The sequence below is a fragment of the Plecotus auritus genome, assembly GCF_963455305.1.
Source record: "Plecotus auritus genome assembly, chromosome: 7".
Classification (NCBI taxonomy): domain Eukaryota; kingdom Metazoa; phylum Chordata; class Mammalia; order Chiroptera; family Vespertilionidae; genus Plecotus; species Plecotus auritus.
Genome location: NC_137774.1, coordinates 68538423 through 68550601, shown reverse-complemented (window position 1 = coordinate 68550601; position 12179 = coordinate 68538423). Strand labels below are relative to the sequence as shown.

General features: G+C 49.8%; 1 protein-coding gene and 1 pseudogene across 6 annotated transcripts in view; one reads left to right on the top strand and one right to left on the bottom strand.

Annotated features, from left to right (window-relative positions):
• Positions 1-12179, top strand: part of KATNIP (katanin interacting protein) — a 236131-nt gene that overhangs the window by 39086 nt on the left and 184866 nt on the right. For 4 of the 5 annotated variants that reach the window (XM_080679386.1, XM_080679385.1, XM_080679384.1 and 1 more), the window contains exon 2: positions 11529-11584. The exons of the other annotated variant lie outside the window; for it this stretch is intronic. In XM_080679386.1, the coding sequence (XP_080535512.1) occupies positions 11529-11584 (56 nt within the window). The remainder of the gene's footprint in view (positions 1-11528; positions 11585-12179) is intronic. 5 annotated transcript variants of the gene reach the window in all.
• LOC308254462 (pre-mRNA-splicing factor ATP-dependent RNA helicase DHX16-like) lies at positions 3145-6983 on the bottom strand (annotated as a pseudogene). Its single transcript has 2 exons — positions 6941-6983; positions 3145-6175 (listed from the first exon to the last, which is right to left on the bottom strand). The product of its transcript is annotated as a pre-mRNA-splicing factor ATP-dependent RNA helicase DHX16-like (transcript).

The window sequence follows — 12179 nt, the reverse complement described above, 5'->3', positions numbered from 1 at the left end:
GAGGGGCATGCAGGAGGCAGCTGATTAATATTTCGCTGTCACATCAATGTTTCTCTCCCTCTCACTTCTCTCTCTAAAAATCAATAAAAAACCTTAAAAAAAAAAACAGAAAAAAAACATACATTGAAGAAGCTACTCCTGTGCATGTGCCTTCCAGGTGGTTTTTTGTACCAATAAAACCAATATGAGTATACATTCTTATTTTCCCTCTTTCTTAGAGAAAAATTGCATGCTGTTTAAACTTTCCACCCCTTGATTTTTTCACTTAACATATTATCATCTATTAGAGACCTGGTGCATGAATTCATGCATGGGTGGGGTCCTTCTGGGTGGCCTGCAGGGATTGGACTGAAACCCGCAGTCCAATGCCGGCTGCAGCTCCTACTGCCGCTCCCGCTCATCCCATCCACTGTGCCTACCAATCAGTCCCGATCGGGAGAGGCTCACGCTGCCACAGCAGTGCTTGCCAGCCATGAGCCCTGCATCTGGTGCCCTCCCAAGGGGAGTGACCTGGGGGATCGGGCTGAAACAGGCTCTCTGATATCTCCTGAGGAGTCCCGGATTGCAAGAGAGTGCAGGCCAGGCTGAGGGACCCCACCGGTGCACGATCGGGCCAGGAGGGACTGTGGGAGGGCTCCAAGGCGTGTCTGGCCCATCTCACTCAATCGGCTGGACCCCAGGAACAAGCTAACCCAGGGGTGGGCAAACTTTTTGACTCGAGGGCCACAATGGGTTCTTAAACTGGACCGGAGGGCCGGAACAAAAGCATGGATGGAGTGTTTGTGTGAACTAATATAAATTCAAAGTAAACATCATTACATAAAAGGATACGGTCTTTTTTTTAATTTTATTTCAATAGTTTTATTCATTTCAAACATTTTAACAAGAAGAATGTAAACACTAATTATTATAATTCGAAACTTCAAAAAATGGAGGAATCATAGCACAATAACATACCTTATATTGAAGATGGCAAAGGCAAAATAAAATTGCCTAACAAAGGAAAGGTACAAAAGCCTTTCAAATTAAATTTAAATATAATAAAACAATTTAAAACTAAAACAAATAGAAAAGAACAAAATGTGTAAACAGTAAATTAAACATTTTCTTTAGTGCAACTTCCAAATTACGCCGGGACATAGATGTAGATGGCAATGTAGACTGGGTTGAAAGGTTTTTGGTCTTTAAAACATCAACTTCAGTGGGAACAGTGTTGTTGGTCTCCTTTTCAGCTAATGCTCTGATACTGTGCTCTCCAGGGGCGTGTCTCCCTACATCACCACGATAACGTGTCTACGCATTCCCAGGGTGATGTCGGGAGACGCGTCCGCGGGCATTACAAGGAGCCTCTGGAAGATTGAGAGGTTGTTCCTTCTACTGAATGGGCGGATATAAATCCGCCCACTCAGAAGAAGGAGCTGCAGCTGTGTTTCCCGACGTTGCCATGTTAACACTGCTGCTGGTGAAGGAGCGGAGGGGAGAGCAAGAGAACCCTCTGCTCTTTCGGCTCCGCGGACCGGATAGAACAGCCAAACGGGCCGGATCCGACCCGCGGGCCGTAGTTTGCCCACGGCTGAGCTAACCTACCAGTCAGAGCATTTGCCCCCTGGTGGTCAGTGCACATCATAGGGACTGGTCAACCAGTTGACTGCCCCCTGGTGGTCAGTGCATGTCACAGTGAGCGGTTGAGCAGCCTTAGCATATCATTAGCATATTATGCTTTGATTGGTTGTTCGGTTCTGCCATTTGGTCTATTTGCATATTACCCTTTTATTATATAGGACTAGAGGCCTGGTGCACAAAATTGTGCAGGGGAGGGTGTCCCTCAGCCCAGCCTGCACCCTCTCCAATCTGGGACCCCTTAGGGGATGTTTGACTGCCGGTTTAGGCCCAATGTCTGCAGGATCGGGCCTAAACCGGCAGTCGGACATCCCTCTCCCAATCTAGGACTGCTGGCTCCTAACCGCTTACCTGCCTGCCTGCCTGATCGCCCCTCACCACTCTGCCTGCCTGCCTGATGCCCCTAACTGCTCTCCCCTGCTGGCCTGATTGCCCTAACTGCTCTCCCCTGCCACCCTGATCACTCTTAACTGCCTCTGCCTCAGTCCTGCCACTGTGGTTTTTTCCGGAAGGATGTCCAGAAGGTCGCCCGGAAGATGTCCAGTCTAATTAGCATATTACCCTTTTATTAATATAGACTAGAGGCCTGGTGCATGAAAACTCATGCACTGGAGGAGTGGCTCCCTCAGCTCGGCCTGCCCCCTCTCACAGTCCGGGAGCCCTCAGGGGCAGGAGGCGACTCAGCGATCAGGAGAAGGCGACAAACCCATCACACCTCTGCCGCTACCACTGCCGGCAGCGCAAGCCTTGGCTGGCCCTGGTTATCTGCGGCTTAGGCAGCTCTGGCTGGCTGGGCAGCTGCCATCTGAGGCTCGCCTGCAACTCACGCCGGCCCTAGGCAGCTGGGCAGTGGGCATCCGAGGCTTGCCTGTGCCTCGGGTGGCTGGGGGGCTGAGAGGACTGGGGGACCCCAGAGGCAGCGTGTGGAGTGGCTGGACCTGCCTGGGGGCGGGCCTGGCCATGCCGCGTGCCTGCTGCCCCGGCAGGGCTGAGGGGACTGGGTGCTGCCATCTTGTGGCTGTGGGCGCCGCCATCTTTGAGGGCGTGGCAGTCAATTAGCATATTCCCTCCTTATTGGCTGTGGGCACTGCCATCTTTGAGGGTGGGGCAGTCAGTTAGCATATTCCCTCTTTATTGGCTGTGGGCGCCTCCATCCTTGTGACTGCGGGAGGATCAATTAGCATATTCCCTCTTTATCAGATAGGATAAGATATATAAGGGAAAAAAATATGTATAAGGAGCCTGCTTATTTTTTCTTCTAACTTCATAGTATTCCACTCCATTATGTGGATTTACCATATTTATTCAGCCAGTCCCTACTCTTAGACTTAAGTGTTATTTCTTTTTTTTAATTTTAATTTTCCACAAAACTATTTTTATTAATGGATTAAAATAACTCGGACAAGGAGGGGGGTAGGGGAGGCAAAGACACAGGTAACACTTCAACAATAAAGAAATTAAATTAAAAAATAATGTGATGAAGGAGAAGGAGCTGATGCCCAGTCCTGTTTGCACCTCTTTTCTTTACAGTAGCTCTTCACATATCTTGCCTGTATTTTTGGGCATTTTCTTAGCACGAGGATCTTCCAGTTCCTTGGCCTTATAATAGTGGGGTGCCACCTCCAGAAGCCAACTGCTCTCAATCTCCAGTACCTGTCTCATGAATTCCTTGGTGGTGAAGACCAGTTCGTGGTAGAGCAGCCAGCGAGGATGTTCCTCGAACAGGGAGGAGCTGGGGTGAATGTACACTGCTGCTTTTTCACTGTGCGGTAGCCACTGCCAGTCAACCGTGCTGTGTGGTAAAAGCAGCCGGCAGTGATGGCCTTGCGGACACGGATAGAGTCCTCCTGGCAGGAGCTGAGACCAACTTCCAACCTCTCCAAGAGCCCCTCCAGCTGGTCACGAACATCCCGGGCTCGGCACATGGACCTGAACTGAACGAACTTCTCATAGCACCACTGGGTAGAGAAGCCACTCTCTGCCCACTGTGTGTAAACGTTTAGCAGAACCAGGTGGTCCCCACCAGGGAGGAAGAAGTTGACTCGGGTGTTGTCAGCGTGGATGACCTTGTCCTTGGTTCGGTAGAAGATGGAGTTGCCAACGGACAGCATGGCGGCCACTGTCAGGATCTCCTCTGAACAGCTGTACTTCTCCGAGGCCAGGATCATCTTGTATAGCATGGGGTCCACTGGCAGCTCTGCCATCTTTCGACCGCACATGGTGAGCTCCCCGAGGTGGTTGAGGGCTCCCAGAGCATAGAGCTGCTCCAAAGCTAGCAGCAGGGTCTCACAGGGTGGAGGGTCCAGGAAGCCAAAGTGCATGAGGTCATGGACCCCTAAGCTCTTGAGCAGCAACACCACATTGCCCAGACAGATTCTTTGGATCTCGGGCACCGTGGTCTCCTCCAGCTCGTGCTGATAGATCGAGGCGGTGTACAACTGGAAGCACTTCCCCGCAGCCACGGGCCTGCCCGACTGGCTCACTGATTGGCTGAGGCCTTGCTGCAGGTGCGGGGGTTGTAGCTCTTCTGCTTACACAAGCCTGGATCCAGCACGTAAATGATGCCCTCTATGGTGAGGGACGTCTCGGCAATATTGGTTGCCACAACCACCTTCCGTGCCCCTGGGGGCGTGGGCTGGAAGACGCGAGCCTGCACGTCGGAAGGCAGGTTGGCGTAGAGGGGCAGCACCAGCAGCTCCCTGACTTTAGAGCCCAGGTGGTGGCAGCGCTCCCGGAGCATCTCGCAGGCAGCCTCGATCTCCTGTCCACTCAGGAACACCAGGATGTTCCCTGGGGGCTGGGTCACATGGATCTGCAGCACAGACACGATGCAGGCTTCCAGGTAGTCGGCCTCGGAAGCCTTGGTATAGAATATGTCAACTGGAAACCTGGGTCTCCAGGGATTCAGAAGACGGGGGCGTCATCAAAGAAGGTGCAGAAATGGGCAGTGTCCAGTGTGGCCGAAGCTATCAGGACCTTGAGCTTGGGTCGGAAGCGAGCCACATCTTTGATCAGTCCCAGGAGAAGGTCCGTGTGCAAGGACCGCTCGTGAGCCTCATCCACCATCACCACACTGTAGCTCGCCAGGTCGGGCTCAGAGAGGAACTCCTGCAGCAGCATGCCATCGGTCATGTAGCAGAGGACTGTGCGCTCGGACGTGCAGTCCTCAAAGCGGATGCTGTAACCAACCTCGTTCCCAAGCTTCACGCCCATCTCCCGGGCGACTCGGGCGGCCACTCTCCTGGGCACCCTTCTTTGCATAACCCGCCTCCAAGAGGTACTGGGGGATTTGGGTGGTCTTGCCCGAGCCCGTCTCGCCCTCGATGATGAGGACCTGGTGGCTAGCGATGGCAGCCAGGAGCTCCTGGCGGAAGGGGAACACGGGGAGGCTGCGGCGGACAGCCTGGATGCACTCCTGCGGGACCTGGGTGGAAGCCAGTGGAGCTGAGGGCCCCTCCGCGCCCTGCAGCTGAGCGGCCCGGACAAACTCGATGGTCTTCTCTTCCTCGAGCACCAGCTGATACTTGGGTTCCTGGGAGACAGCATCTCGGGCCCCAAATTTCAGGACGGTGGCCCCCAGCCGGGTCTCCTCCCAGCGCCGCTGCTCCTCCCCAGAGGCGCCCGATTCCTCCTTCACCAGATCCACAGCTGGCGCTGGTGGTCCTTGTCCTTGGGCCTCCTTGGGCATGTGGTAGCGCCTGGTGGCCTCCAGCTTCTCCTGCTCCCCGGCCGCCCGGTACTCCCAGGCCAAATCGCACACTCCTGCTTGTATTTGAGCTCCTGCCGCTCACTTTGGCTCAGCTCCACATCCCCAAAAAGGAATGCTTCATCTGCCAGCTCGGCCTCCAGGTCTTCCAGCTTCTCTCGCTCTCGCTTGGCCAGGTACTATCGCCGGGATTTCTTCCGCAGCTGGGGGACCAGGGCTTTGCGGTGGTGCGCAGCCATCTTGAGGCACTTCTGAGCCTCTTCATAAGCCTTCCTGTCTGACCGCTCCAGGACACTGCGAGTCCGATCCCTGTCCCACCGCCGAACCCGCTCCGCGAAGGCATCGCGTCGCTCCAGGTCCCGAAGGCGCTCTTGCTCTGTCCGCTCTCGTTCATCCTCCGATGCTTGCTTTTCTGTCTGCTGTTTGCTCCCCCGTCTTCTTCCCCCCTCCTCTCCCCTCCCCCTCCCCCTCATTCTTCTTCCTGAAGTGTTCCAGTCGTTTACACGTCTTCTGGAGACTGCTCCCAGTCCTCCCCACGCTCTCCTCACTGCTGTCCTCCAGCAACTTGTACGATCGGTTCTTCTCCAGCAGGGCACGGCCCTCGCGCTCGGCTGCCCGAGCTGGCCTTTCCACCACCGCCTTCCAAGGTACCTTGTGCCAGAATCTCAGGGCAAAGTCCCTGGCCGGCTCGCTAAGGTGCAGCATATCCGTGTCTCGCAGGCGCTGCAGGAAGTCTTGGGCCGAGCCGAAACGTAGCATGGTGCGGACGGATCAGGAACAGGGCCAGGTGCAGCTCGCTCAGTCCCAGCACCGAGTGCAGTTTGTCCTGCACCCAGCACTCCAGCCCAGCTTCGGAATCGGAATCCACCCCCTTGCCCCGGGCTGGTCGCCCATTTCTTTCAGGAATGACTTTTTCTACACCGCTGTGACTTACCAAACAAATGTTCTCTTACACTTTGGGTCTTGGCTCTGAATTCTTTCCTAGCCAGAACCCAAATATCGCCCACAGCCTACAACAGGCCCACCAGTTTATTATAGGGGCCCCACTTGGCCCTAAGGGCTGTGCGCCAAGAACCTGGCGCGAGCAATGGCTTAAGTGTTATTTCTAATGTTCGCTGATGTAAGTGATGATACAGTGGATATCTTGTGCATGCATTTGTTTCCTGTTTGTGGAGGCGTTTCTTCACAGTAGACTCCTAGAAGTGATACTGCTAGCTCAAAGGGAAAATGCATTTGTCCTTTGAGGATATCGCTGAAATATCCTCCAAAGGGGCCGTGCCATTTTGTAATCCTCCCAGCAGTGCTCAAAAGTGCCTGCTTCCCAGCTCTTGCCAACAGTATATTGTCAAACCTCTGGATTTCTGCCTGTCAGATAGGTGAGGGAAAGTGTAATCTCAATGGGACATTTGTCATTTAAATTAAATTACATAGACATATAAGACCGAGAGCACTGCGAGCCCTCCTATTTGGACAACAGAAGAAATAAGCTTATTTTAGTAACCTAAGGGAAGCACCATCACCCCAGTGGGGAGAAACAAGTTCTTTGTTCAGAACTCCTCTGTGATGGGAGGTCCCTGCAGGGGCCCTCTGCCTGCAGGATTTCCACTGACTCACCTTCATTCTCCAAAGCCCACCCCTGCCGGTCAAGGCTGTGCATTTACCTGAGTGGATGGTGTGTTGTGACTGCCAAGTTTGCCTTTCCACATTTGGCTTTATCTGGCCAGTAGGGAGCTCCATCTCCCTTTGCCCTTAAGGAATCATTTTCTTCTAATCCCCTTGTTAATTGCTTTAGGTGTCCCAAGTATATTAAACTGCTGCACCACAGAAAGAGATCCTTAAGTCAGACTCCCTCCCCAGTCCATTCTGGCCTTCTTGTACTTGTCTTTAAAGATCTGATAGGGGCAGTGTACTTACTGGTTAGGTGTGCAGGCCCTGGGCCCAAACTGCCCAGATTCAAATCAAAGCTTTGCTACTCACTAGCTGGGTGATACTGGACACTTTCCTAACCTCTTTGGGGCTGGGTGCCCTCCTCTGATAAGTGGGATAATAATAGTACCTATTTCGTAGGGTAGTTGTGAAGAATAAATGAGTTGATTTATGTACTTAGCCTGGAGCTCAATGAGGGGCACACAGTAAACTCTGATTAAGGTGAGGTCCTGGTAGTGGTGGTGATGATAATGATGGTGGTGGTGATGACAGTGCTGATGCTGCTGCTCATGCTGAGGATGTGGTAGTGATGATGGTGATTAGGAGCACACTGAGCCCTGCTACATGTTTGTGACCTTGAGCAAGCAGCTCAATCACCTCCATTTTGTTTCTAATTTCATCATTGGTTTGTAGCAAGGGGAATAATACTGTCCATCTAAAGCGAGAATCAGCAAACTGCTGCCTGTGGGCCAAAATCTAGCCTGCTGCCTGTTTTATTTAGTTCTTTGTTTGTTTGTTTTAGAGAGAAAGGGAGAGAAAGAGAAAGAGAGAGACAGACAGACAGAGACAGAGATAATGTGAGAGGAAACATTTATGGGCTGCCTCTTGCATGTCCCCCATCTGGGATTGAGCCCACAACCTTTCGGTGCATGGAACATACCCAACCAACTGAGCCACACCAACCAGGGCACTGCTGCCTGTTTTTATGAATAAAGTTTTATTGGAACACAACCACACCTGCTTGTTTACATAGTTTATGGCTGCTTTCACACTGCGATGGCAGAGTTGAGTAGTTAGTTGTACCTGAGACCTTATGGCCTATAAAGTAAAAAATATTTGCTATGTAGCTCTACAGACAAAGGTTATTGACCCTTGACCTAAAGGAGTGGTTGTGAGGATGTGGAACATGAAGCTTGTGTAGACCTGGCACGTATTAGGTGTCCAGTACAGGGGGGCTATAGCAAGCCGGCATTTAACTTTCATGAACTACATGCCCCACTCTTGTCCCCACCCCTGCTACTCTCCTCCAGCTCCAAGAGGAAAAATAGAGGGAGTAATTACAATATGAATAGTTTAATTAGAAATATCATAAATGATATTTTTATCATGTAGCATACATTTCCATATGCATTAAATATTGCACATGCATACTAGTCTGCAGCAATGGATCTGAAAGGCTGTGTCCTGGAGACTGTGCTTTGCGGGAGGTGTAAGGCTCCTTTCCAGTGGTAATTTTGATGCTGATTTCCCCTTGCCTGATGACTTCAGAAGCTAACTTCAAGGAAGCAACAACTCCCTTCTGAATGGTAGTGATGAATATTATTATCAGCATCTAGAGCAAAGTAAAACTGAATGCCACAGTTTTCCTACTACGGAAAAGAAATCCTGAGGGCAGATAAAATCTCTCTGAAATCATAAGTGAGAGAACGATATTGTAGTTAAAAAATTCAGTGCATTCACTTCTTTCATCTTTTCCCCAGGCACACATCTGTTTTATAAAGTGAGGTATATAGGTATCATTTACATTTGGCCTTATTTATTGTTTCATGACTGAATCTGGCAGGTCACCTTGCAAAAGGCAGAGGAACATCCCCTTAATTTTGCAAGCAGCATATATGTTAATGTTAATCCTTCCACCTCACTCGCTGAATTGTGGGAATAGAATGAGATCTGGGTAGGAGGATACTCGGAGAAGCTAAGTAGACGGGTGTGGTGTAATCTGGTTCCTCCCATCCTTGGCAAGAAGGAGCTGTCCACATTGAGTTACCTGGAGGAGAGAGGGGCTCAGCGGTGTGAGGACAGGAGCATTAGATAACAAATGTGTGTAATTAGAGCAAATTATCTTCATTGGAAAATAAGCACATTGTTTTCCAATTTAATGAATAAAGAAGCTTCTAATTAACTCCAGTAGAGAGATTTGCTTTCATATTTCAGTAGTTAAGCTCTATGTTTTTTGTATTAATATTTTGTTTTTATGACCAAGCTTAATGGTGGTTTCTTTCCCTGTTCCTTATTGGTGAAACAGAATTTTATAGAAGAAAAGCAAACCCGGAGGTAATTCAGTCTAATTTTTTTTTTTAAGAAAGGAAATATGGTCCAGAGAGATCCTGTTGGATCCTGTGACTTATCCAGGGCGCCCTAACTGGTTAGCTGTCCACTGGACCAGGTCCCCAGACATGTGTCTGACCAGCACAGGAAGGACCTCAGCTAGACTCGGGTGTCCGCCATGCTTACCCTGGCCTAGCTCTGCTTCCCTCCTGCTCCCTACCCTTGCTCTGGGCCTTACTTGGCCCTGCTGGCATCTTACTTGCCTCAGGACTACTTCTGCTACTAAAAACCTCCTTCTCTGACCCCTGGCCTCCAGCCCACTCTGTCCTATTCCAGGTCCAGGCCTGTCTCCTAGCTCCTGGCTAAGCATTACCTGGCCTGTATTACCTGGTGTGTCCCTCCTCTGACAGCCAGAGCAAGTGATTGTGGGAGCTGTCCACCCTGGCTACTGCCCCAGAGTCTTCAGAGTAAGGAATTTGGAATAAAATTGGCCTAACAACTCATATCACTTGATCCCTATATCCTGGACTCTTCTAAAAATACAAAAATAAACAACTTTATTTTTAGAGCAGTTTAAGGTTCATAGCAAAACAGAGTAGAAAGTACAGAGAGTTCTCATATATCCCCTGTCCTAACACACCTACAGCCTCCGCAACTATCGACATCCCCCACCACAGTGGTATGTTTTCCTCGGCTCTATCTCATCCCTAAATCCTGGGTTCTTTGTCTTAAGGCAAAAAAAGGAAAAAAGAAAAGGAAAGAAAGAAAATACATACAGAATAGTCTAAGTGGGTCTCTGTGACTGCAGAGGCAGGCATGCAGTCAGTTTCAGCTAAGTACGTTCTGTCTGTCATTCTCTATTAGTCTATTGCAAACTCATTAGTCAACAGAGTGGCAAACGGCGGCTCGCGAGCCGCATGTGGCTCGCGAACTGCAGTTTGCCAACCACTGGTCTATCCCAAGGCTGGCTGGTCACCATGTCAAAGCTCACACACAGAGAACCCTGCTCTAGCCCTCTTAACCCTTGTCTCTCAGAACCAACTCCAAATTCCCGAGGCTGCGATTCTGATTGGCTGCAGTGGGTCAGGGTCCCACCCTGGGGATGGGGAGGAGAAGAAAAGAGTAGGAGGCAGTTTAGGGTGTTATTATGACTGAGCAGATAACCCAAAAGATGTTTACTATACCACGATACTGTCTAATCTGTGGTCTCCTGAGAAGTCACCAGGTGTCTCTTTTCTAAATCCTTTTAAACAATGGCCCTAGTTTGGCCAGAGGTTCATCTTTGGGCTTTAGCTCTTCCCTTATTCTCACCTTCTTAGAAAGAGCAACGTTTCCTGCCTTGTGCTTTATTGCCCACTGGGAGCCCCACCCCCATCAGGCTCCGGTCATGTGTAGACCCTCTGGAAGTGACCATGTCCAATGGTTCCCATCTCTTGCCTCTCAATAGGTCATCGCTAAGCCTTCTTGCTCCTGCCTTCTGAGTGCTCTTGGCTAATGGGACATGTGGTTGTGGCACCCTCACAAATAGCCACTCGAGGGCGAAGTTGGACAGTTTGGGAGACACCTTGACAATGTGCAGTGACTATCGTTTTCTATTTTAAAACCAAGGCAATCCATTAATTTTTCATTAAGGAATTCTTTTATAATTGACATTGCCATAAAAGTTCTGTATTTAGAACAGCCTATTTAAACATTCTGGTGTCGATCTGTTGAATTTATGCATGGCTTCAAATGTTAGGCTACCAGTTTTCTGAGATAAGCAACAGTTTTCTCTGAAATTGCCCATTATGTGAAATGCGGGGATTCCTGCTCATTCCCATCTGTATCGTCACCTGTGTCCAAGTTTGGGGTTTGGTGCAGCACATCAGAGGTTATGTGTATGCACAGTGGAAGGCATTTTATAATCCAAACTATTTAATAAAAATGCAATTCGACTGGGAACACTAGAGGCTGTGGGCCCTTGCAGAGTGCAGATAATGCTCCAGATTAAAGAGCTGAGGCTTTGTTCATTAAAGTCAAGTAACGCATGTGAATTAGCATTTCCTTGCCGTTGCTTTATTTCAAGAGTATACCATTTTCCCATCATAATAATAGGCTACATTTTCTTAAAATCATTTGATTATGATTGGTCTTGCCTATCCAGTTTGCAAATAAAAAGCATTTGTGGTGATAAACTAGCTGTTTTAAAACAGCCTTAATTTCTGGTTCTGCTTTTGAACTGCTACAGGTCAGACTCTGCGAAAGGCTGAGAGAGGCCGGTCCTGCTCTCGGGAGAACAAGGAGGTAAATGTGTCACTGATGAGGGCTGGTGGGAGGCAGCTATTTGAAGGGACGGGGTGGGGGGGAGGGGAGAGGGGTATGCAGGAGAGGGGGGTATGCAGGCTGGTGATTAAGTATTCCTGGCTCTCCTCTCTGAGTCCCAAGCTTGAATCCCTGACTAAATAATACTTGGCAACCAGTGTCACTTGTTGGTAATACTCTCTTGTTGAATGTATCAGTTAGCTTTGTCTGTGTAACAAATCACTGTAACTTAAAAACAGCCATGCATTTATTCATAATTCTGTGGGTCAGCAGTCTGGGTGAGGCTTACCTGGGCAGGTCTGCTGATGGACCAGGTTCTGCTGACCTCAGCTGGGCTCACTTACGCATTTGTCATTCACTGTTGTCACCTAAGGCTGACGGTTAGGATGCTTTAGTTCTCCAATGTTCTCTCATCCTCCAGCAGGCTAGCCACATGGAGGTTCAAGACTTCAGAGTTTGAATGGAAGCATAGGACCTCTTGAGTCCTAGCTCAGAACTGGCAAGGTCACTTCTGCCACTTTCTATTTCTCAAAGCAAGTCACAAGGTCAGCCCAGATTCAAGGGGTGGGGAAATAGG